The following is a 24,637-nucleotide window of genomic DNA, read 5'->3' on the forward strand; positions in this document are numbered from 1 at the left end:
AACTATTAACATCCCATATCTAGCTCTAAAAGTCCCTAAACCTCAGACAACTGGATGCTGGAAAATCTATTAGAGACGGATCTTTCTCTACTCACCCTGTTCTTTTCTGCAGCATCTGTTATGGGCCATTGCAGGAAGACAGGGGACTCTGGCTCTGATCCTACATAACTCATTTGATGCTTTTATCACCCCTGGAGTGGAACTCCACAGCTCTCCAGCTTCTCCCTCAAACTCAACACCTAAACTAATGCACCCTGCTGAACAAGCTGACTGTGCTCTTAAATCAGCAAGGTATTTATTTCTGTGGTAGGGGGAAAAAAAAAGTCTCAAAGGGATTTTGGGACAACCATTCTGCGTGCTGGCAGCCTGCAACACCTCAAGTCAGCTAGAGAGATTGCGTGGTCAGAAACGCTTCCCAAAATCCCTGGTCTCACCTTAAGAGCGTTGGGGGTTTTTTTTGTTTTAAGTTTCCAGGCTCAGTTCAAGAGGACTAGAGTCAGGAAGCTTCATGTTCAAAGCCAGTGGCTCAGCCATTGTCTTCATTTCAAAGGATATATCAGGGGATGTTTATCTTCTTCCCTCTGAACTTTCCTTTTGCTTACCGTACTCTTAAACTCAAGCATCTTTGTAAGGCAGAACCAGAACTACACGCACTACTATAAATTTATAAATATTAGAATACTATAAATATAGAATAAAATATTAGGAAATAAAATATTAGGAAATAGAAATATTTTCATGGTGTGACATTTTCAGTACATTTCTGCTTTCACCAAGTTGAAATAGAGTCAGCTGCCTTAAAACCACACTGTTTTATTTTGCTGTTCTCCAGTTAGCATCACATGGACTCTTAGCTGTGCAAAGCACAGTTCATTAAAAGGATGTTTTGATGAATAAAGTCACAGAGTTCCCCTTTTGTAACTGCTAAAAAAAAAAATGTTGATTCATGCTAGGAAAGGGACTGAGTCCCACAGGACACAGGCTGCTGGGAAGCTGCACTGTATCACCTGCCCTGATCTTCGGGCTCTCACCTTATTCCTGATCAGTTGTCCCAGCATCAGTAAAACTCCTTCCTCCTTCCTCCAAAGTTTGCCTGAGAAAGAGTAAGACCAAGATTGCCAAGGAAATCCCACCAGGTCCTGCTGCCCCCTCTTCCCTTTGCCCTGGCACTAGCCTGGCCCCCTCAGTGAGACCGTTCAGCTCACTGAACCAGCACAAAGCTAACTTAAGAAGAGAAACTAAAAATGATTATATGTTTCGTGACACTTTGGCATTCCCCACAAGGACAAAGCTGAAAGCAGCCAGGAAACCACCGGGCTCTTTGCAAAGAAAGCAAGCCGATGGGCAAGGGCTCTGCCAGACAAGTTCCCTGCTGCTGTTCCCAACATGGATGTATCCTGCCAGGCTGCCCAAGCTTACTCCTGCCCTAGCAAATCCCGAGGGAGACACTGAGCCACGGCATCCTGGAGCACTGAAGAAAGTCACCTTCACCAATCTTCTGAATTAATGTGTCAGAGAGGAGCTGGGGGGCCAAGGTGTGTAGCCCCACACTGTGCTGGGGAGAAGAGAACGATGCTCCCCCAGCTCAGTACGGAGATCAGTGATGACCAGGGGCTTGGCGATGGTTAGTCCTCGGGCTCCTGCACATTCGTTTGTGGATGGAGCTGGGCAAAACAGCAACACTGGTTTAAGGTGCTCTGCTGCCTTGCCCAGACAGGGAATTGGTTGCTGTGCCAGGGCCCTGCAAGCAGGGGACACTCAGAGCCTCTGTTTGGCTGGGGGAGCAGGGAAGAAAGATTTATTCTGAAATACTGGGGACACACGGGAGGATGAGGGGAAATCTCTCCAACACTAATCATTTGAAGTCAGAAATCAAGGCTGAAGAGCTTGAAACTTTGGCAGTTTACGATCTGATCCAACAAGCCACCCAAGCACACCCACACCGCAGACACTGCATCTGCACATAAACAATTAATACCTCAAACATCAAAGTCTGCTCCTGGGATAGATCTTGCCGGTTGTGTTCACTTCACACATGGGAAGGCTCCAGCATCATTGTGAAAGCAGAGGAAGATGGAGGTGGGCAGTCACACAGGCTGAGGTACTGCAAAAGCCACCAGGGACGTGAAGCCTGGGAGATTCTGCTCTGTCTCCATTTCACCCTTTTGCTGGAAAATTACCCCCCAACAACACCGTTTTTGCTCCTCATGGAGATAGTCAGCTCAGGACTGTCTTAGGCAGAAAGAGACAAGGCAGAAACGGTGAAAAAAGCCATCAAGGTGGCCAAAGTAGAAAAGCAGAGCACATAGGGTGAAGAGCCTAGATCGCAGCCAAACTGGCAACCCCTGCAGGTGTCCACAATGTGCCAGCATTGACGGTCAAGCACTAGAACAAATATCAAGCTTACCAAAAACACACGAGTACAAACAGCTGCTACCATTACTACTGAAAACACCCGCTGTTACCGCTTCCCTTATCAGCTCCACTACAGGCTGGAAAGAAGGAACGGAACCAAAAATTTCTCTTTGATGTCAGAACCAGAAAGTCCCTACTGAAAGCGCTTACGTTGGGGAACCATGGTCTGACCTCCACCTCTTCCCAAAGGGTCAGCCAAGCACCTCCCAGTCTGCTCCCGCAGCAGCGCCAGTAAGGCGGTCAGGCCACAGATGCTTGGCTGGCGAACAGAGCGTGGTGGAGGTTGGGCAGGCATGGAGGATGCGGGTAAGGCGAGACCCAACAAGAACGGATGCACCTCTAACCCAAACATGGAAGGAGCAACCAAAGCTGGTGCAGGAGGAGGGGAAGGTGTCAGGGCAGTGGCACCAAGAATGGACCACAAGGAACAGGCAGGCGGGAGACAGCACATCGCAATTTGCTCCCAAAGAGCAGAATCTGTTATGTTCAGCCACTGACAAGTTAGTGCCTGGGCTTAGCTGCTTCTCAGCAAGCAACGGATACCAGCATCTCCCAGAGTCATTCCAGTTTTGCTCAATACCTCTCTTGGGATATAGGCTCCTCCAATGACTGCAGAAGTCAGGACAACTGGCTCAGACAAGAGACCTCACGCTACATCCCCATAAGCCACATTTAGGCTGCTAACCCCAAGCAAAGGGCCTCTCCAAACGAGCGTGTGCCTCCTGCAGCCTCCCCCGGCCGGTTTCTCCCCCTCGGAAGAGGCCACGCTGGCTGAGCTTTCTCTGCACACAGAGGTGGCTGCCAGCATCGCTTTCATCTCAGAGCTGGGGGGCAGGAGGCACTCGGCCATTACAGCAGGTGGGAAGGCAGTGTTCACCCGGCTGCTGCAGAGCCTGTTCTGAGGATCTCTGAGCTTCCATTCTCCCACAAGAGCTCCTGCATCAAAGCTTCCCTTCCTCCTCCTCCTCCTCCCCCCCCATCACCAGCCCTGCAGGTGCCAGGCAGAGCCTCTCTTCCCATCCCTGCATCTCTAAATGTGCCTGGTTGCTGAGCACGTCTATTCTAGGCAGCCAAAGGCAGGCGAGACGAGGGAAGCGAAGCGCACGCATCAGTCGCGTCGTGAACAACACCAGTGTCAAGTTCTTCTCTGCTATGTTCAGACAGAGAATGTGTCTGATGTGGTACTCCAAGCCAAGTAACACAATTTGTGAAAGAAATTGGAAAAAAGTTCTTTCCATACAAAACATTCCAGGCAATTCTCAATTATCTGGGGACACAGGGAGAAGCAGAAATAGCCATTATAACAGAAGAAACTATTTAATATAAAACGTGGATCAACAAAGTGATCAAATCATAAGAGCAAGGTCAGGACAGAAAAGAAATACCATTTTGGGACACCAATAACCCCAAGCTGGCCTAAGCTGGGAACTGACATGGTACAGCAAAGCAAACTAGTCACCCTGGTCCCAAAGCAAGTCCTGCTAGCCCTGAGCAGGTCTGGGAGAGCCTGCAAACGCTTTCCAGCTCTGGGCAGCAGCATCTGCGATACAGCTAATCCTCGGTTAGCCCCGGAGGATTGAGGGCTGACAGCAGGGCTTGTCTCCACAGCGGGGAAGGGAGGGAGGATGTTGTGCATATGCTATCCACTCCTCCAGCAAAGCAAGGAGTGAAGGCACCAGGGATGGGAACAAATTAATCAGTTTTCATACACATAAAATCATAGCCATCATCTGGACTCAGTTTCCAAATCAGGTAATGAGGGCAGTAACCTGGAAGGGTGTATCAAGTCAGGAAAGCCAGTTACATCCATCACATCTTATCTCCTACATATTGAAAAATAAAAACAGTCCTTCCCTCCTGAGAAACTTAATCCTCTAGACAGGATTAAAGTCTATCAGTCAACGGGCTACCCTGGAGAGAACAATCCAGCATTTGCTGGGTGATAGCTGAGATCATATCAGCAAGCAGTCATAGCGCTTGGAGAGGAATTAGAGGGGAGCACAGGCAGCCTGAAGGTAGGAAAGCATTTTCTGCTTTTAGCTTCCCTAGTAACGCACGGTGGCATTTCAGGCAAAGCAGCTCCCGTTTTCATGCCTTGTTAATCTCAATGGTACAATCGAAGTGAAGCCGAGGCCAGCTCTGGTTCTGGCTTCTCTCAGCTCCCATTGACTGTAATTACAGGCAAATGCCTTCGATTGTCTTTGCAGCTCAGGTCTCAGGCACCGCGAACGTGGCATCCAGGATCAGAAGCCACTTTGGAAAACACTGACCAACAGACTAATCTGTGTCAAAGGCAAGGCATTTCTCCTACCAAGTCATGTGGCAGCACCTCACACTCTTCGGCAATCGCCTCAAGCCTTGCGCTTGTCATTTTTTTTTTACTGTCACCCTGTGGTGGCCGTGAACTCCTGCACCTGTACCCTTGTTCTTGTCAGCTTGCAGGACTCTACCAGTCTCACCCAACACAATTGAGAACAAATAGGTTTCTGCTAAGGAGGAGACATGATGCTTCTCTGCAGCACCTTCTCGGGGAATACCCGTAGCACAAATAGTTCTTTTGTATCGGCCTAACTCATGGCAGGATGGCTATGCAGGTCAGCTACACCCCGAACACTGCTCTCGTAACAGATACAGCTTTGCTCTGTAAGAGGAGTGCCCTCTGCTGAAGTAACAACAGTCCTACAACAGGCAAAGCATTTTCTCCAGGTCCCTTCACGCAATGAGCACATTGCCTCGCAGATCTGAAACATAATCCAAGACAGATCACAACCCAAACAACAGGCAAGTGAATACAGTCCATTTAATACAGCTAAGCACAGAGGGACCACAACAGCAAAACAAGATAGACTGAGGCATGTCAGGTGGGCAGGAATGAAACAACAGGCAGGAAAATATGTTAACAGATCTAAAACTGCGGAACCGTAGGTGCCACATCTCTCCAACACACAGAGTCACCTCTTTCTCCGTGCCGGACAAAGTTTGAGGTCTCGTCTCTGGTGGCCAGGAGGAGGAGGCTGGAGAGCGGGAACTGGATCTGGAGGAGCTGCCCTCAGCGTGGTCAGTGCTCTCAAGCAGGAGCACACTGCCCACCTGCAAGGAAAGGAGCAGCCACCCCAACTGCTCCATGCTGGAGAGAGGAACCCCAGTCCAGAGAAGAGTTTCAGGGCCAAGTCCCAGACCAAGGAATGTCACAGCTGCTTCAGTGCAACTCACCAGTCCAGCCTCTCCTGCCCAAAAAGCTAGGGAGCCCCACCAGCAAAGATGAGCTCCAGGGCAGCCTGAATGTCCCCTCCAGTGGCCTGCAGGGCTCGGAGACTTAGCTCATCATCATGTATGCCCATGTCTCGCAGTTGCTGAAGCTGTGGTTGCCACTGGCTCTACAGACAGGAAAAAAAAAAAAGCAGCAGCTAAGGGTAGGTGCAAGAGCCCAAGCAGAAACAAAACAGCCTTTTCCACAGCCCACTCTTCCACACTGCATTCTCCCACCTCTCTCTAGCTCACAAGTGCAATGCTAAGTGTGCAAACAGATCTTGATAGCTCAAAGTCTTGCTGCAAACTCCCCAAATCCACCAGCCCACCGTCCCACTTCCACCCAGTACATTTGCATCCGTTTATCGTGCCTCCTGCAAGAAGCACTTCTCCGGTGATGCCCCTTTCAGCTTAATGTCCTGCCACAGGAGGCAGCTGGAAGAACCACCTCTACCCTGCAACACCCAATGCGATATGGGGCTTTCATGGGCTCCTGAAGGAAGAGGCTGTGACACTGACCTGCAGGCTGGGCTGCCCTGAGGCCTGCAGGGCATGCTGTAAGGCCTGGCTGAAGAGGTCATTGGTGATGGGTGTTCCTGACTGGACACTGGATGACATCGGGGAGGTCCCAGAGGAGTGACCCTAGGAGGAAACAAGTTGTACATGGATCAGGAGAACACTTGTCACGGGAACCAGAGCCGGCACAGAGCAACGCCTGCTGCACCCCACCATCATGCCTCCTCAAGCCCGTAGGGAAGAGAACTTAGCCATAAGAAAATAAAGCAGCGAGGGCTCCCAGACCTGAGCAGGGCTTGTGCTCGGTCAAGCGCTGGTTTTATGGCCCAGGAGGATCTCCCTAGCTGCTTCGCTGCCATTGTACCTGGGTGCCGGGGGTAGGCGTGTGGGAGCTGCTCTCTGGGGTGCTCGCCAGCGCCAGCGCGGTCGCCAGCTCGCTCTGGGTGATCGGCCGGGGTCCAGCAGCCCCGGCGTAGCCAAGGGAAGCTGGGCGGGAACCAGAAGTGCTGCTGGATGGTGTAGATCTTGTGCTCTGCATGGAGAAAAAAAAAAAAAACCACAAAACCCAGACACCTGTGATGTTGGTGTCCGTGTCCCAGTAAAATCTGGCTCACGTGCTTATTCCCAGGGATCCCTTTCCTACAATACCTGAAACTCACAAGTGCGGAACTTTTAAAAACCAAACATGACAGAATGGGATGTGCTTTTTTCCACAAACTCAGCTATTACAAAGCTGCAGCAACTGGCAGTAAACCTTCTAATATATCATTCATCAGCTTAAAGACAAAGTGTTATTAGCCTGTAACAAAACAATTAGCTGTTGACAGGCACTTTTTTGGCCTGAATATGCAATTTCTCTTATAAAATACTTCGCCCTTTGGAGAGAAAAACCTCCCTACATTGCAGAAGAAGGGCTGAGACCAACACTCCCATGCTTCTCAGCCGTGCTCATCTGTGCACAACTATCTCCGCATCAATTTGGCTACGAGGGTGTTTACTCTGAGGACAAGTGCTGTTCCAAGTTGTGCTTCTGCATTCTTCTGTTGTGACCCTACCACAGCACTCAAGAAAATCCTAACATGAACAGCATCCAAGCACACCACAATCAATATGTTTGTCTCCACAAAACCCCTAGGAACCACAGCAGCTCGTGCCGTTCATGAGACAGGAAGAGAGAAAACTTAAACCCATACTGCAAGTCCCAAACAGCCGTTCCACCTGACCTGGCCGCTTACCTGGTGGAAATCATCTTCATCATCAGAGAGACCTTCAAACAGAAAGCCACCTGCAACAGAAAGGAGAATCCACAGATGCAGAAAACTGGGTGCTGGCAGGAATTAGGCACCAGATGAGAATCCCGTGGAGCCCTTGGCCATGCAGCCAGGCTCAGCCCCAGCTGTCGCAACACACTGGTTAGGACAGAGGCCTCAGCACCAACAAGTTCACGTGCAGCAGGTCAGGGAAAGACAGGTCAGGCCCATCATTTGCACAAAACAGAGGCCACGGCACTCTGCTACCAACCAGTCATTATACACGCTTGGTTAGTAGAGGCCCTGAGGCCAAAGTGCCCCAGATGAGTCTCTCAGTGCAAAATCTATCAAGCCACAGTGCATGTTTCTAGCTCAGGAACCCAAACCTCTTTTCCTTCCAGCGTGGGGATGACTGTGTCAGTACAGCACAAATTTGTCTGCAAATCCTGCAGCACATCATTTCTGCAGGTTCCCCACTCATCTGTGTGGCCAGACGTACCTGGCATGTCCCGGTAGGAGCCAGAGGACATGCCTCGGGACGACGTCTCGGGGGCTGGGAGAGGGGTGCTGCCGGCCACTGAGTGCAGAACAAGGACAATGGCATTCACAAGTGCAGGGTGAGCTGGGATTAGGCTGGAGAGAAAGAGTGGAAGGATGAATCATGTACACAGGGAAACTAAGGAAATCAGCAGCTCAATACTGACAAAGAACTTACGGCATAGCCATCCCCACTGGCTGCACCAACACCACTGCCTTTGGCTGTCCAGCAACAAACGCTTCCCCACATTGTTCCAGGCAGCTGAAGAAGCTGGGGCTCCTTCTTGATCCCATGTTGACCCTCCCATGGTACACATCTCCCACATGCTCTCACAGGAGCAACTTCTCTGCTGTGAGCAACCAGATCCAGATTTGAACCCATGATCTGGAGGCGATGATGGCCCTGTCTCCCACTAAATATCCTTTGGTTTAATCCAACAGTGGAGATAGATGTGTATCAAAGTATCAGCTCCCTTCTTCCTGCTGCTGAGGAAGAAGTGTCCTATCCTGAATCTCTGGCCTGGTGTATCTGTACGGGCAGTCAAGAGCAGAACTCTCTCTCCCACCCAAAGAGAAGCAGTCTATACAACAGTGCAACAAAGGCATCGCTTAGTCACTGCACCAGCTTACGTGAACTTACGTGTCCAGCATGTTGGGGTCTGCAAACACTGAAAAGAGATCCTTGTCCTGTAGGACTCCTGGGAGGGACCAGGAAACATGACGAGTAAGAGACAGGATACAAGAAACAGGAGCCAGTCAAACAAAAGCCATGGGAAAACCCAAAACAATTAATTGTTTTTCAGGAACTGAGTCACTAGCAGACACCATAAATATTCTATTATTGTTCTCTCTGAAGCCTTTTACATCTTCCTGGAGAGACTCTTGATCACAGCCACACACGCAAGGGATGGGGCTTTCCCAGCAGATCCCACAGGCTGTGCTCCAGCACAGACAGCTCCACCTTAAGGGCAGGATCAAATCTGGCACCCAGCTCACTCCAGCCAGGTTGTGACTGCATCCCATATTCCAGCTGTCTCATAGTAACGTGCCAAAAAGGCTAGTAACATCCTGGGCCAGAACAAGCAAGCTAGATTTAATGAACATTTTTGTAACGCTTTGCAGCAGGGAGAAAGCATCCATCCCCACTGCTCTCCTCTGGGCTCCACGTTCCCTAATCCTTTTGAAGCCAGTGTCCATCCCCAAACATTACCAACGGAGCACAACTGACACCTGAGCAGGCACTGACTCTTGCGCTCCACAAAGGGACCGAAAAAAGCACTTTCTCCAGAGAAGGGGAACTCTCCTTTCCCCGTGTCAGGAATTAAACACAGACTATCTTTATTCGGCTTTCCTCAGATCCTCTGGATCACATCTGGACTCACCCAAAGCAACAGGGTCGCTGCTGAGGCCGGGAGTAGCTACAATGATCTGATCCAGCGACTCCTTGTTCCCCAGCATTTTGAAGACCTGCCAGAGAAATCAGAGCAGACCAGCGGCGTCACACAACGAGGCTCCACTGTGGGACTCTCTTCACAGGGAGGGGACAGACAAAAGACACCCAGACAGCACAGTACGAAGCCCCACTCACTGCATCTCTGTAGGCAGGACTGCTGTGCAGGGCAGTGTGAAGGACCCGGAACTCCCGTACCGCTGCCACCTTATCCACAGGCTCTGAGGGAGGAAAACCGACAGAACAAAACACAGTTCTCCCTCCGCCAGCTTTACTAGCCATTTTACATGCCATTGGGACTTCCACGCTGCAATTGCGCTGGTCATTCTTTAATGCCCCCGGATTCAGCTAACCCAGAGAGGAAGGGCACAGACTAACGATTGTGAATGTCTCAGTACAAGTTACCACAGCGTAACAAGTAACTGCACTCTGAGCTTCCAGACATACAAAAATATATAGATATATCCTCCTACACGTACAAAAGGAGCTGTATTAAAGTAACAACTCTAAACTAACCCATCTTATTCTACAGTCAGGCAGACTAGGAACACACACAAGCCTGCTCATCGCTTGAGCTGAGCAACCAGTCGCTTCGTTCCAGATTCTCTGGCAACACCCTAAAATTGGTCACAGCCAATTAAGGAAAGGATATTCGCCCTCCACATTACGTGGCTCATTCCTTAACTCTTCCGTCAGCAAGAAAACATAACACTCGTTTGCTGCTGTTAGAGGTGGAGAGTTCCCACACAAACATATCGATCGCTCCTCCTGCAAACCCCACATCAGCCTCCCAGAAACAGATCACAGGAGAAGCTGTTCCTCAGTCACAAGAGACCCACACCAAACACATCCCGAGGAGATCTAAGCGGTAACACACACTGTCTCCTTCTCACCTGGTTTCTGATCAGGCTCAGGCCAGGACTTGCGCAGGACATGAACAGTGGAGCCAGACTGGATGCCATAAAAATCAAGCGTCTGGTCATCCCTCAGCTTACGGCCACAGTAGATCAGATCTAGGAGAGAGAAACATCTAAAGAGAAACATCTATGGCACACTCAGAAAGGGCCTGGGGTCTTTAAGTGAGGACTGCCTGGGGGTTATTGCTCCAGATGTGTAGCTGCTTCGTTTGGTCAGCAGCACAGGGACTCCGTAACACAGGGAAGTTATGGAGCTGAGATTCAGGGAGGAAATCACGGAGCCAAGATTCACAGAACAAGACTTTGCCACCCCCTTTAGAAGAGCCGACCTCTCTCTCAGTTATCATAAGAGATCTCACAAAGACACATTGGTGTTAGCAAGTCAAAAGATTTCTTAACAATGGCATCGACACTGCAGGAGCACTGCGATCCCAAGAAAACGCGAAACAAACTATTCAAATCACAAGGTACTAAGACCACTGCAGTGCAGCAGAGTCTCCGGAGCACGCTTTGAGCCCCCACGCCATGCTATCCGGTTGTGCCAAGTCTTCCCACCAGCCCCACACCACTAACAGAAGGAGGAAGAGGGTGGCCCCAAGTGGTAGCACTTTGACACGACCCACGCAGGCACCCACCGATGAGCTCAGGGTCTGGGACGGACTCCTGCAGTTTGCCGGTGATGAGCTGCTTGAGGTAGGAGATGCTGCACCCACCGAGCGGGCATTCTCCCAGCTCTGTCTCTGGCAAACGTAAGATGGATTTGGGAGCCAGAGGCTGATCTGCCAGCTTCACCGCGATGTGCCACTCCGGCAGGGACATTTCAGCCTTCTCACTGTACAGAGCCAAGCCAACCTAAGACCCGCAAAGCTCTGGAAAGGCAGGAAAACAAACCAAAGTGAGACTCTCCGTTAACCAGACAAACACCTCATAAATTCACAGGCCTCACCCTTGCTGGGAAGCGCACAGGAAACTAACAGGAGGCCTGACCAACACACAGCCATGCTTTTTGGGTTCCTACCTCAGTCTTAAGCCATATCTGAAGCTACAGGGAAAGCAGAAACACCCCTGCCACTCAGTCGAGGAAGAAGAGAAGCCAAGAGCAAGGCCCGGCCCGGTTCTCCTGGCAGGCACACCCCCCAGGCCACTCTCCAGCCCCCGAAAGCCCGGCTTCCCGGCACAGACACGGTGGAGCAGAGGGGGGATGCGAGGCAAGGCGCCCGCGGCCGCTCAGCGAGGGGTGTCAGCAGTGCCAGCGCCCCTCCCGCCGCGCCAGCCCCCGGCCCGGTGACCCCCAGACGAGGCCCCGGCCCGGCGCCCCCCGCAAAGCCGCAACCGCCCCTCAGCTCCGCTCTACCCGCATCCCCCGGGCGCACCGGAAACGGAAGTGCTGCCCGGCTGCGCGGTGCACCCTGGGAAACGGAGTCCGCCGGAGAAGGCGGTGTGTAACGCCAGTCGGCTCCGAGGTGGGGAAGCTGCCGATTGGCTGGCCCTACCATGACGAGCCGGAAGGAGCCAATAGGCAGCCGGCTGAGGGTTTAAAAGCGGGAGCGCGGCGGTAGGCGAGGGACGGCACGGCCGGGGCTGGCGGCGGCTCTCCGGTACCGGCGGCTCCTCCGCCGGACCCCCACCCCGGCACAGGCCGGGCTCCCAACCCGCCGGGAGACCACTCCTGCGGGCTCAGCAGGAAGGAAGGGCTCCAGCCGTAAGGAAGCTACCTGGCAGGCAGCAAGGCACAGGGAGGGAGACCACCGCTGCCGGCCCTTCAGGCCTGGAAGCGACCGGTGACACAACCGACTCAGAAGCTGGAAAGATGAAGGAGGGAAGAATGAGGTTTGGTAGGAGGGCAGATGCGTGGGGACACAAACACACCCCTGCGCTTCTCACATCAAGAGCTGCCAGTGCCTCAGCTGCCTTTCAACTAATGATACTTAATTAAGTGGTTGCCAGCCTTCCCCAGGGAAGAGGAGCTCCTGGGGACAGCCCCCTGGAGCAGCAGGGACCAGCTGTCCCCAGCCAAGCAGGCTTCAGCGCTATCTGCTGCTTCATCTTGTCACCCTCTCCCAAAAAAGGAGAGGCCGCTGCTCCTCCGGTCACCAAAACTTGTGCCAAGGCACCAACTTTTTCTGACAAGAAGAGCTGTTTGTGTTCTAAAAAAAGCCAAGTTACCATGAAAGTACAGCAAGGCTGCAAGAGCCACATACCAGTCAAGCTTTCCTCCCTAACAGTTCTTAAAATGGTCTGCGCAGCACAAGGCAGCTTTAAAAGGTGCCATTACATGGCTTGTATAGCATTTACCCCAAATTTTGTTTCCTAAGTTTTAAGCAGGCAGCTACAGGGCAGGTTTGAGTCCAAAACCACGTATTACACAATTATTCTTTGAAGCAAGGAGATCGAGATCCCACCCTGAAAGAAAGCAAAATAACCTCTTCTAGTTTTTGAGCCTAAGAAGTTTATTTGTTTACCTACAAAGGAGTCAGTTGTGACAAACCTAAAGGTGACAAGTCTAACTTCAGTGCCATCCTATCCGTGTTACATAGTAAAAGTGAACAACCCTCCATCTGCTGCCAAGCCCCGGAGAGCCACGAGGAAGAGGAGCAGCTAGCCAGCCACAAGAGAACTACAGCCTAACGGGCCATTAAAATGCACATGTCACTACTCGGTACCTCAACAAATTAGTTAAAACATAAAATAAGTAACAGTCGAACGATTCCGGTCCAACGTGGAAGGAGGAGGTTGCCCCAGCACGCGTCCTGGCGAGGACAGCCCTGGGGTGACTGCCAGCAGTCCCTCTAGAAGCACTTGCGATGGACGATGGAGGGGCCGGACTCATCGTACTCCTGCTTGCTGATCCACATCTGCTGGAAGGTGGAGAGAGACGCCAGGATGGAGCCGCCGATCCAGACGGAGTATTTACGCTCCGGCGGGGCGATAATCTTGATCTTCATGGTGCTGGGTGCCAGGGCCGTGATTTCCTTCTGCATCCTGTCAGCGATGCCGGGGTACATGGTGGTACCCCCGGACAGCACGGTGTTGGCGTACAGGTCCTTCCGGATGTCCACGTCACACTTCATGATGGAGTTGAAGGTGGTCTCGTGGATGCCGCAGGACTCCATGCCCAGGAAGGAGGGCTGGAATATGGCCTCAGGGCATCGGAAACGCTCGTTCCCAATGGTGATCACCTGCCCGTCGGGCAGCTCATAGCTCTTCTCCAGGGAGGAGGACGAGGCAGCTGTGGCCATCTCCTGCTCAAAGTCCAGAGCGACATAACAGAGCTTCTCCTTGATGTCCCGCACAATCTCTCTCTCAGCCGTGGTGGTGAAGCTGTAGCCCCGCTCCGTGAGGATCTTCATGAGGTAGTCGGTCAGGTCTCGGCCAGCCAAGTCTAGACGCAGGATAGCGTGGGGCAGCGCATAGCCTTCATAGATGGGCACAGTGTGGGTGACACCATCCCCAGAGTCCATGACGATGCCGGTGGTGCGGCCAGAGGCGTAGAGGGACAGCACAGCCTGGATGGCTACATACATAGCTGGGGTGTTGAAGGTCTCAAACATGATCTGGGTCATCTTCTCCCGGTTGGCCTTGGGGTTCAGGGGGGCCTCAGTGAGCAGGACAGGGTGCTCCTCTGGGGCAACACGCAGCTCATTGTAGAAGGTGTGGTGCCAGATCTTCTCCATGTCATCCCAGTTGGTGACGATGCCATGCTCAATGGGGTACTTCAGGGTGAGGATGCCCCTCTTGCTCTGGGCCTCATCCCCCACATAGCTGTCCTTCTGCCCCATGCCCACCATGACACCCTGATGACGGGGACGCCCCACAATGGAGGGAAACACAGCACGAGGGGCATCATCCCCTGCAAAGCCTGCCTTGCACATGCCAGAGCCATTGTCCACCACAAGGGCAGCAATCTCCTCATCCGCCATGCTGACCGGGCCTGAGGTGAACAGGGACATGGAGATGTCACAGAGTCCCTCCTCAGAGGGAACAGAGCAGGAACATCAAGGAGCCCTGACACTTGCCCCCATGCACTATATGTCTGAATGGATTTAATACACTAGGGAGCCCCAACAACAGTACTGAGGGATCTAAGATGAGACAGGCTATTGAGGAGTCTTGAAAGTTTGCCCCACAGAGCTCTCAGGGCCTGAGTAGAGAGAAGACACCAGGGAGGCATAATATCTATTTACTCCCCCAAAACACACAAATGCAACCCCTGAGAAGACAAGGGGAAGACAAGCACAGACCCTTCCCGCTCCCTCCCCAGGGACCTGAGGAGACCAGCAGGTATGTGACCAGCAGGGACCCCCAACACAGACCCGAGGAAACAAAGAAGAGCCCCGACGTTAAGCACTTTCCCCCCATCCCCTCCTGGGGCCTTAACAGACAGCGGGGACCCCGACCCCACCCTGAGGACCCGGGGGGGATGAAGGAAACCCGCCGCCGCCTCAGCCCTCACCTGCGCGCGCTGCCTCAGCCCCGCGCCGGCGCCGCCTCAGTAACTGCCCGGCCCAGCCCCGCACGCGCCCTTTTATCCCCCTCGGAACCGGAAGCCGCCTCTCGCTTCGCTATTTAATTGGCTCCCGGCCCATTCGCAGCCCCGCCCCTTTTTCCCTCTCCTGTAGCCGTTTCCGGGTGCGGGGCGGTCGCGCTTCGCCTTCCGTTGCCGGGGCCGTACCCGGAAGTAGGGTGGGCCCTTCCGTTACTGGGCACCGCCTCTGCCGCCCCGTTTCCGGCCGGGCTGAGGAGGGGCGGCGCGGGGGTGGGGGGGGGGTGGGGGGGGAAAGGGAAGAGGTTGTGCTGCGGGCGGAGCTGAGGCGGCCGCGCACGGGCCGGCAGCGACCCGCTCCCGGGGCCCGCGGGAGGTAACGGCCCCGTTTGCCCCGGTGGGGAGGAGGGGATGGGGAGTTTGGGGTGGCTGTGGGGGGGGGGGGGGTGGGGGTGGTGCTGGGGGAACTGAGGAGGGAGGGGGCGCTACTGGGGGAATGGGGGGGTGGTACCGGTCCTGGGGCCAGGCCTGCACCGGGGGCCGGTACCGAAGCGGGAGGGGGGGGTGGGCTGGAGCTCACCGGCTGCTTGGGCGGGTGGGGCTGGTTTGGGGAGCGGGGCTGGCCGCCGGGTACAGCCGCCCTTCCCGGGGTAGGTCCCCTTGGGGCGGGGGGGGGGAGTGGGTGTCGGTGGTTTAGTGGTGGTTATGGGGCGTGGGAGGTCTCCGGTAGAACCGTGCGGGGGGGGGGGGCGTTGATGGAGTTGTTTACCGCCCTGGGAGACCTCTCCCCTCCTCGGGGCTGGGAGGCAGGCTGGCCTCGGCTGCTCATCTCACGCTTTAACTCTTTCAGGTGGTTTCCACTTGGAAAACCTCTTTCCAAGGGCTGTTGGTGCGGAGGCAGGCGTTTTCCCAATTACGCTGCAAATAGAGCTAGTTAAAAATGCAAATCGAGGGGCTTTTTAATTAAAGTGCTCTCCCAGGGGTTAAAAGCCGCACAAAGGCTGGTGCGTGAGGACCTGAAGGTTAAACTGAATCCTTTCACTGCCTTGGTTGGGAGAAACACAAAAAGTAAGCGAATATCCATGCTGAGGGGTAAAATGGATGTTAAAACCTGGAACGGTTTAATGTTATGAGTCTAGCTGCAGTTGTTATCTTAAACTCTGTCCTGATATTGTGACTTAATTATTTACTGTGAGCAATGCGTCTCCTCCTTGACTTAAAACTCGCTGTAAAGTTGGCTGCCTCTCCACAATAACATCGATACTTGCCGAGGGCGTGTTTGCCGTATCCAAAATTCATCTTTTCGGAGGCTCGCGAGGTTTGTGCTGGGCTCTGATGAAAACCCTCGGCGGCCGCGCATAAATCCTGCCGTAACCTGTCACGCGCTATTGTACCTGAACTCCGGGAGATACGCGGGCGCCGCATACCAGGGTGTTGCTGCACCTGAGGTGTGTTTGCGCGGCATGTTAACCGAGTATCGGGTCATTTATTATCATTAATGTACCCGAGGCGTGTATTAACTGCGTGCCCTGCTCAATATCCCCCGGGCAGGAGAGGTAACACCTCACCGTGCCTCAGGTGCAACAATATACAGCAAGGTGTGGGCTGCAGGTTCTCTAGCCTGGTTTATGGTTGCTCTTGCGACACCCGCACCAGTCCATTGTTGCTTTACTGGAGGAGTGTGTGTGTGTGGAGCTAGGCCAGATGGTGTATTGTGCCTTCCGAACGAGTCTAAGACTCTTTTCAGCTGCCAGGTAATGCATTATTGCTCCTGACATTCAAACCACTAATCCACTTTATATTGTTTCATTTGCAAGCTAAAGCTATGCGGCTTCCTCCTAGATAAAAATGCAAATGCACCGGCCAGGCTTTTCATTTTGGTGATGGGCTGTTATTTAGCACAGAGAAGAGTTTGCAGAGGAAAAATGAGTTGGGCATCGTAGCTAGCGGGCACTTTGTATGGGAGATGCAGTCTGACCACCTTAGAGGAAGACTTGGAGTTGCGCTAAGGATGCTGGAAGTTGTCTTTCACTTTTAAAACTGGTATCTGGTAGGTTATTTGTTTTAGAACAGAACTGTGTCTGTTTTGAAAATGCGTGTTAGCAAAATAGTCTCTTTTTTTTCAAGTGTGTGGCTTGAATAGCACAGTGCTGGTTGTAAACAGGGTGGTGGGAGGTGGCCAGGAGACTCTGTAGCTTGTTTGTAGTTGGCCTTTCCTTTGTTTCTTCAAGCTGACTGTATTTTGATATCAATGAACCTTGAAGGGCAGCGAGTGAGATCCGATTAAGCGTCTTTTTACATAAAAAAAAGCTGAGCAGGACCATCTTTGTCAGCAGGTCCAGTTTGTGACACAAAGTCCAAAATACACATGCTGATTTTAATGGTTGGGGATTAAAGGTGTAGTCGTCTTTCTAGGATTTGCTGTAGATCAGAGCTGTGTTTCCAACTGCGGTCTGTTCTCTTGGTCTTTGCTCAAGAGGAGGCTAGCGCTGGCTCAGCATGGGCTTGCTGCAGGTCAAAATGGAGAGCTAGGAAAGCTCTCGGGTCCTTCGGCTGGGAAGATCGGAGGGAGGCCACGGCTGGGGCTTGAGATGCGCTGGCAACTCTGGGAACCAGAGGCGGGAGTTGCTCGGTGCTCAGCAGTCTGTTTCAGGCTACAGTGGTCTTTGCTTTGCTCTCATCTCGCTCTCCTGGAGGCAAATAATGGCTAAATATAGGGTTTTTTTAAGAAAGACATATAGAGTGAAAAGAATTTAGTAATGTAATGAAAGCATAAAAGAATTTAGAGATAACTGGTGGGCAATAAATTCCTGCCCATTTTTTAATAGAAATATGGTCAAGCTTATCCCGGCTATCTCCTTTTAAGGTAGTATTTTCAGAAGCACCAAACCCTAGATGTTAAACCTAACATTTCAAAAGTAATTATTTAGGAAGCGTGGAAGGGTTCTGACAAAAAAAATGAACTGCTGGGACTGTGGACAAAGGCATTTCAGATGCTGTCTTTGGGGTATATGAAACTGAGGTTATAGCGAATGTGTTCAGCTTGAAAATACAATTAAACAGTCTGAAAATTGAATGCAAGTTTGAGCCTGAGGCTGTTAAACATGAAGCTGATTGTTTCACGGTCTCCTGCACAGGAAAGAGTATTGGCTTTGCACTCTATTTATCCTCTTCCTGGGGAAAAGATGAAAGCATTTTATATTCATACAGACAAATATTTGTCTATCTTTCAGATTCTGCCAATCTCCCAAGGTCGAGGCTTGAACCCTGCCAGATAAAGTCAAAAACGCCCCCCTCTTTTCCCAGCCATGCAAACTGCGGGATGAAGCTGGAAGCTGTGGTCGAGCAGCTGCAGAAGCAGCAGCAGAAGCAGCAAACGCCTCTGCAGATGGATTCCAGGGAGAGACAGCAGAGGCAGATGAGAGAAGCCCAGCTGCTCTACACTCAGCAGCTGGCTGTGCAGCAGGCCGTCCTAGCAGCCACATCTGGCAGGGCTTCGGGCAGCTCCGCTGTTGGTCCCTTGGCCAGAGGCCCACCTGCAGCCGGAGCTACGCGGGCTTTTGATCAGAGCAGCATGAATTCAGAGCCAGAAGAGGAGGAGGAAGAGGAGGAGGAAGAGGAGGAGGAGGAGGAAGAAGGGGGTTTGGAAGGTGGCGATCTTGAGGATGGCGCTGATGTGACTGGAAAAGAAACCTGCTCTGGTCTGAAATATTTTCATGCTCCCAAAGTTGCCCATCACAACCAAAGAGTGGCCGCTACCTCTAATCCTCTTCCAGCTTCGGGACACCAGCGGGGACAACAGGGCAAAGAAGAACAGGGTAAAGACACTACTAAGAAACCGTATTCTGGTTCCCCGTCTGGACGCCAGAACTGGCAGTTGGACGAGCAGCTCAAACAGGTCAGTGTTACCATTTCTTCCTTCTGAAAAAGAATGACCATATTCAGTCAGACCGAGGATTTCTTCAGTCCAGTGTCCTGTTACAAGCACTGGCTGTTTGCAAGTGCTTTAGAAAGAGTGCAAGAACCGGGCATGTACAGAGCGATGCTTCCCTGGTGCACTCTTGAAGGTTTATTCTTTTTATAAAGAGATTTCACAAGAGCTTGATGTGCTTTACAGATACAGATTTCCAGCTAATGATATAGAAACCCCAATCTGTCAGAATCTTTGTGGGGAGGTAGAGGTTTGATCTTTGGCTCGTTTATCTTCTGTCTCACTGCTGCTGTGCCATTCAGAATGGAACAAGCTGGTGTTATATTTATTTTTGGTGCAGACGCTTGCCTGCTAATGTCTCGCTGAAGTTATTTCACGTATGACATCTATAACCCCTTTGTGCAAGACCTCCAGGATGCAGTGACTTTGGCTGGATTTCTGGTTGGTGATGTGGGCAGGCAGGGCAGAGTGCTTGTCCTGCCACTGATCCTGTGAGTAAGCAGAACCACTTTATATTTCGTGTGTGGGAAGGAAGGAGCTAACTTGCTACTGCTTGGTTTTGGTAGGCGGTTAATTCTATGTTTGAATGAAGAATTACTACTCCTTGTAGATAAACGCCAGAGCATCAAGAATTCTTTTCTTTGTTGTAAGTGGGTATTTCAGTTAATGTAGCACTTGTGTGCTGTTTTGTTACAGAGCTAAGTTGAGCAGACTTTCAGAGACTTTTACAGCATATATGTGTGTTGAAATTGAGCCAAAGGACTGCACGGTTTCAATAAAGAAAAAAAGTTGGACTTAATTGTCCTTTTCTACAGATGTTAGCCTGAGCGTGAAGAGGGTTAGGTTTTGCTTCAGATAGAGTTCTTTGAGCTAAGAAACCTCGTATGGACAAAACCAGAGCTGTTGTTTCCTTCCCTCCTGCAAACCCTATGAGGTAAAAAAGCTAGAACTGCTTTGTGGTGGCTGGTGAGCCATAGGCGTTTGAAAGTTTGCTGTGGGCACTCAGGGCGGGCTCTCCCCTTAGCTGTTGGTTGCACGCACGAGATGCTTTGTTAAAACTGTTGTTTCCTCTAAGTTGCCAGGTGAATGGCATTTGTGCTGTTGGTGCTATAAAGCATGCTGGCAAAGCAGCCCTGGTGCATGGGTTGCAGCAGGCAACCAGTTGGTGCTGTGTTTTCTCTGCGCTTGCTCCTCGAGGGGTTGGGTTGAAAAAAAGAGTTACTCAAGCTGTTGTAGGGAAATGAGGTGGGTATGTCAGTCAGGGGACGGTCACTAGAGAAATTGCTTCAGAATTTACTGGATTGGAGTGACTGGCAGAAACTTCCTCTTTCAGGTCTCTGAGTGGAGAACAGTAGGCAGGACTCTGGTGTTAGGGGGATCACTTTCTAAAAAAAACACCAATAAACTTAGTCTTTGGCTGTTTTTATTTCTAGCTCGGCCGGTGCTAACAAGTATGTCATTGTGCTTCTTTCCAATACTTGCTTATCTTGTGAGAGTCCTGTGAATCTTGCTGAATTAATAGGCTTGATTCCTAGGTCATTTGCCCTGTTCTGGGAAGACAAATGACCTTAAGCATGCCAGATCTGGTCTTAGCTGATGTGGAATAGCAAAAAAAAAAAAAATACAATACTGTTTTACAATTGGCATACTGTGCACTAATACTGATCCAGTTACTTTGGCCCATTTCAGCAGTAATCAAGTATTTTGGTAGTTGGTTGCAGCTTAATCTGATTTCGGGCCAACTTATTCTGGAAGCCAAAGCGCACAAAGCTTCACCAGGAAGCAAAACTAGAAGAAAATCTCTCTTGCTGCTGTGTTAATCTGTTTTACTGCTGGGGAGGCAGACAGTACAGCAGTAAAGAAAGGAATTAGAGAAATTCATGGACCTCAAGTTAAGGAATGAATTATAAAGGAATATCAGTGATGTGCTGTGTTTCAACAGTTCTGGATGGTGGGAAAGTACGGCAGAAAGTGGGCAGGTTCACATGTTGTCCTGAAATACTGTCCCCTGGTACTGTCATTGAAGATGGAGTACTGGGCTAGATGGTCTGCCCCGGCGAGGCATGGCTTGTATTCGTAGTTGTGCTGGTGAACGATGTTATTAAGGTGCTATGGCGTGCTCAAAAGGCTGTATTGAAGTGCCCGATATTAGTGATGCTGGTGCAGTATATTCACCTTGAGTAGGGTAAATATTGCAGATCAACTTGTTTGCATTCACCAGTGGAGTCTGCATACCAGGGAGTAAAAATTTAACTGCAGTATACCAGTTCAGAGCTGGTGAGCGGAGGGCTGCGTGGAGGTAGGAATAAACCGGGCGGGCAGACAAGAATTGTTAGCTGGCATGATAGCAAAGGGGGATAAATGTGTGTGCAACTGTGGACTGTCCACGGAATTCTGTATGCTGAATGGTAGCACGCTACCCCAGTGTGAGCCTTGCTTGAAATTTTCATTTCAAAGGCATACTTTAAAGATACTGGGCTTTTTCTTTTGTCTTTGTCTAAAATGGTTGTGTTAGGCAGAAAAACCAGGACCAAATGCAGAAGTGCTGGCGTTCTCCAGTTTGTTTTCGAAATGATTCCTGAACTTGTCTTTTTTTAGCTTCTGTTGAGATGGAGGCTAATAACCAGTCAGCATACACTGCTTCCAGCTCGCTCTGCTCTGGGAGTATTTGTGGTATGCGTAATGGCTGTTGCTTGCTGAAGAGGGGGAAAAAGTCACTTCTGTTTCTTCTTTCAAGTGTGCATTGTTCTTCTGAAAGTGATGCCCTTGGAGAAAAATGTATCTTGAAAGTGTAAGGCTAAGATTGCCTGGAAGGTATGTGGCACGAAGATGGCAGAAAGATGGAAACTACCAGCAAGATGAAGCCCCGTTCTGTTCAGTCCCGGACAGCCAAGTAAATAATTGTAGAACAAGCCGGCAGACAAAAGAGCTGGCTCAGCTTATGACACAGGGGCGGTGGGAATCCTGTCAGCACAAAACAACAAGGGAGTGGAGTTGCTTGTCGGGGAGTTGCAGTCCTGAAAGAAGAGCCGGGGGGGTGTGTGCTCAGCTCGCTCGCGCCTCGGACTTGCTCGAATCCCCTGCAAATCCATCACGGCTCTGACAGCCGAAGGCTCCCGCAGCCGTCTTCGAAAAGGGCGTTGTGGGTTGCCTGTCTTTGAAGAAAAATGAGGTTTTAATTCCGCGGGTGAAAATGTTGCTTTTAGCAGATGGTTGGGTGTGGGTCCTCGTCCCGTGGGTTCTCGCATTGCTTGGCGATGTCTCTGGTTACCAGGGAGAGCCGCGTAGGAAACGCAGGACCACAGCCACCGTCTTGCTGGTGCTGCTTGCTCCTTTTCCACTCGAGACTGGTGGGCAGCACTAGCATGAGCAATTTTGTCAGGCTGTTTACTACAGCGTGCACATTAGTACGTGCATTCCTTCGTGGAATGTAAAAATAAAGCCAAGGTTTTCAGGCATCAGCTGATACTTAATGCCTTCTTAAATGCAGCAAGGTAAGTCTCCGTAAAGCAGCTGTCTGACTTTCAGAGAGTGGTTTGTGGTCTGGTTTTTGGGGATATCTCATGTTAGATTCTCAGAAATCACCAGTCACTCCTGAAAATCCTGACCTAAACTTTCACAAAGGTCATGGTGTTTATTAAGATAAGTCAGCTTAAAATAATTACTTTGCTTTTGCTCTAGGGTCTAGGAATGAGTGGGTGAGATTCCATAACCTTAAGTATGTGCCTCAAGTGGTGTGTGTATTGAGGTATTGCTCAGGAGATACTCATTAATCCAGAGGGGTGAAGGTCCCAGGAATAAAAAAGTTGCATTTCACACGGTGCATTTTTTGCCTCCTAGTTATTTCAGCTATCCAGGGCCCAATGCAAGGGTTGGATTTTTAATTCCTTATGTGGGTCACTGGGTATTTTTCTCTTTATTAGGTAGCAGGAGGAGAATTCTTCATTAATAGCTGATGTTAGATATTTGGTTTCTCTTTTACTGAAAGCTGTTTGCTGTAAGAACAGATTTTAATTCTTAAATTGCTAATTGCTGTTTCTCTTGAAATTCACGGTTTAAGTTTGTTTTGATGAAGTCTTCATCCCTCTGACAGTCTGCTTCTGCCCTAGCACCTAACTTGGTGTTCATACTGATATGTAACTTAAAGTGCAGCATCAGTGGTTGGAGCAACAAAGTCACCTTTTTGTTTAATATACCAAATAACGTATGGGAGAGGAGAACCAAGAAACCGCTTGTGATAATGACTGTAGGCAGCAGCCTACAAACAATTTGTGTTAGATATCAGAGAGTTCCCCCGGATCTTCCATCTCAAGAGGCAATTCCATAGGCTTCATCAAGGCTATGTTATATTGCAGTGACTGTGCTATATCTGGAGGCAGAGCAAAGGAGCAGAGCGAGGAGCTCATTTATATCCTGGGGAAGATGTGGCTCATTTCAGAATTTGTTCGGGTGCTAAATTTATCTTTAGGAATAGTTGCAGCTTGTCTCCTTCGGTGCCAATTTATAGAAATTCTAGCTAACACTGGAGACTGTAGGTGGAAAGAGCTCGAATGTGTTGTATTCTTACACTTCTGTTTTTCTCACTTCAGGGTAAATCTGAGACTCTCATGTGGCAGTGAGAATTTCTCTTCCCACAGCCATATAGCACTGAACAAATCTTCTTGTCACTTACGTTTTAGTTAATTCCTCTGAGTATTTGTGAATAGGAGTCATTCACAAAGAGTCCAACTTTTCCTTAAGGATAAGGAAGCAGATTCCTGTTTTGCAAAGAATTGTTTTGGTGCTGCAGTCACTAGGTCATGGGAGCGCATAAAAGAAACTTAATAAAAAAAGGTAATTAATCTGTTAATTTCAGTCCATTCTTTTTCTTTCCTTCCCCATCCTCCCTGCCATTCCTGAAATCACTAAAATATTTTCAAAACCAGTCTTTGAAGCTTGTAGATATTGAATTAAGCTCTGTTATTAGTAAGACGGGGAAGGGTTTATTCCAATTTCAGCAGAGCTTTACCAGGCAGCTTGTGCACGCAGTAATTATAACTTGGTTCTCCATGCTTGAGAACTTGCAGCTCAGGGCAGTAGTCCTGATCTTATCAGCGTTTTGTAGTACAACACTTTTCTTTATAATAGCATCTGTTTCACTTCCTAAGGCTTAACTCTACCCACAAAAGGAATTTCTGTGGATTCTCTGATAATCCTGAAATTGCTGCCCCTGTACCTTTTCATTGACTCAGTGCTTTCAGTTAACCCATGGGGTAGGGGAGGGGCTTTCTTTTTCACTGCAACATTTAGCCTTGTCCCTAAGTGGATATTTCAGCCGATTTCTGGCCTAAAACCTCTGTCAAAACTGCAGGTCTGCAGTAAGGAGGTACAGAATGATTTTGAGTTTCATGCCAGAAGGTTTTTTCTCTTTTACATATTAAAGCTTTAGTGGGTTCTCTCCAGTTCAGAGTTTGCCCTTTGAATATAACTTTGTAGTCTGGGAAAACCTCATCGGGCTTTAGGTGAGCCCCTCTCAAACAGCTGTATGAAACTGGGGTGGGGGAGAAGGGAATGACCTGGAAAAGGAGCATTTCCAATTTCTCATCAATGTCCCTGTTTGCACGCTAACTGGAATTTGTGCAGGCAAAACTGGAGAAGGAGACGATGAGCTGCTGTTCTGTTTGCCTTAATACTTCAGTTTTTTTATTGAGCGCAGAGTTGTGCTTAGTTCTCTAGTCTCTGGGTGGGACAGACATGTGAGACGGTAAAATTTGAGAGGTAGGTGTCCTGAAGGGAGGGGTTGAGGCTGCTTTTTTTGTAAGGTTTTTGTCCTCAAAAGAATGGGCTGGACGAAACAGGAAAGTGTTTGTCATCTCCTTTTCTGTCTGCTTGGCAACTCAGGGTTAACTC

The 24,637-nt window shown here is 50.3% G+C and overlaps 3 protein-coding genes across 8 annotated transcripts in view; 1 reads left to right on the forward strand and 2 right to left on the reverse strand.

Moving 5' to 3' along the window:
• Nucleotides 1–5,200: 5,200 nt before the first annotated feature.
• Nucleotides 5,201–11,548, reverse strand: UBL7 (ubiquitin like 7). The gene is made up of 11 exons (XM_050903277.1): nt 11,353–11,548; nt 10,970–11,203; nt 10,311–10,430; nt 9,556–9,638; nt 9,350–9,434; nt 8,608–8,665; nt 7,930–8,063; nt 7,416–7,465; nt 6,545–6,712; nt 6,184–6,306; nt 5,201–5,792 (listed from the first exon to the last, which is right to left on the reverse strand). The coding sequence occupies exons 2-11, from the start codon at nt 11,151–11,153 to the stop codon at nt 5,655–5,657; spliced, it is 1,143 nt and encodes a 380-aa protein (XP_050759234.1). The 5' UTR covers nt 11,154–11,203; nt 11,353–11,548; the 3' UTR covers nt 5,201–5,654.
• An 890-nt stretch (nt 11,549–12,438) lies between these two features.
• Nucleotides 12,439–14,457, reverse strand: LOC127020794 (actin, cytoplasmic type 5). Of its 4 annotated transcripts, none has more exons than XM_050903590.1 (2): nt 13,628–14,457; nt 12,439–13,462 (listed from the first exon to the last, which is right to left on the reverse strand). In XM_050903590.1, exons 1-2 carry the CDS (start codon nt 14,282–14,284, stop codon nt 13,124–13,126), a joined length of 996 nt encoding a protein of 331 aa, XP_050759547.1. In that variant the 5' UTR covers nt 14,285–14,457; the 3' UTR covers nt 12,439–13,123. The 4 variants fall into 4 exon arrangements, with proteins under 4 accessions (XP_050759547.1, XP_050759545.1, XP_050759546.1 ...); XM_050903588.1 differs by having other exon boundaries at nt 12,443–13,890; nt 14,002–14,454; XM_050903589.1 differs by having other exon boundaries at nt 12,443–13,999; nt 14,126–14,339.
• Nucleotides 14,458–15,163: 706 nt separating this feature from the next.
• ARID3B (AT-rich interaction domain 3B) overlaps nt 15,164–24,637 on the forward strand; it is a 33,370-nt gene continuing 23,896 nt past the window's right edge. For 2 of the 3 annotated variants that reach the window (XM_050903303.1, XM_050903306.1), the window contains exons 1-2: nt 15,164–15,193; nt 18,051–18,715. In XM_050903303.1, the coding sequence (XP_050759260.1) occupies nt 18,140–18,715 (576 nt within the window). In that variant the 5' untranslated portion in view covers nt 15,164–15,193; nt 18,051–18,139. Of the gene's footprint in view, nt 15,194–15,699; nt 15,886–18,050; nt 18,716–24,637 lie in introns of those variants that run through there. The other variant, XM_050903304.1, reaches the window with a different exon arrangement.

This window comes from Gymnogyps californianus, chromosome 11 (genome assembly GCF_018139145.2).
Source record: "Gymnogyps californianus isolate 813 chromosome 11, ASM1813914v2, whole genome shotgun sequence".
Classification (NCBI taxonomy): Eukaryota; Metazoa; Chordata; class Aves; order Accipitriformes; family Cathartidae; genus Gymnogyps; species Gymnogyps californianus.

Excerpts from the sequence above, each read along its gene's own strand:
- LOC127020794 (XM_050903587.1), bottom strand. The coding sequence starts at position 14,284 with ATGTCCCTGTTCACCTCAGGCCCGGTCAGCATGGCGGATGAGGAGATT.
- UBL7 (XM_050903277.1), bottom strand. The coding sequence starts at position 11,153 with ATGTCCCTGCCGGAGTGGCACATCGCGGTGAAGCTGGCAGATCAGCCT. Across the intron at positions 10,431-10,969 it reads CCCAGACCCTGAGCTCATCG|ATCTGATCTACTGTGGCCGT; the intron begins GTGGGTGCCTGC and ends TCTCTCTCCTAG. Across the intron at positions 5,793-6,183 it reads CAGGGCAGCCCAGCCTGCAG|AGCCAGTGGCAACCACAGCT; the intron begins GTCAGTGTCACA and ends TCCTGTCTGTAG.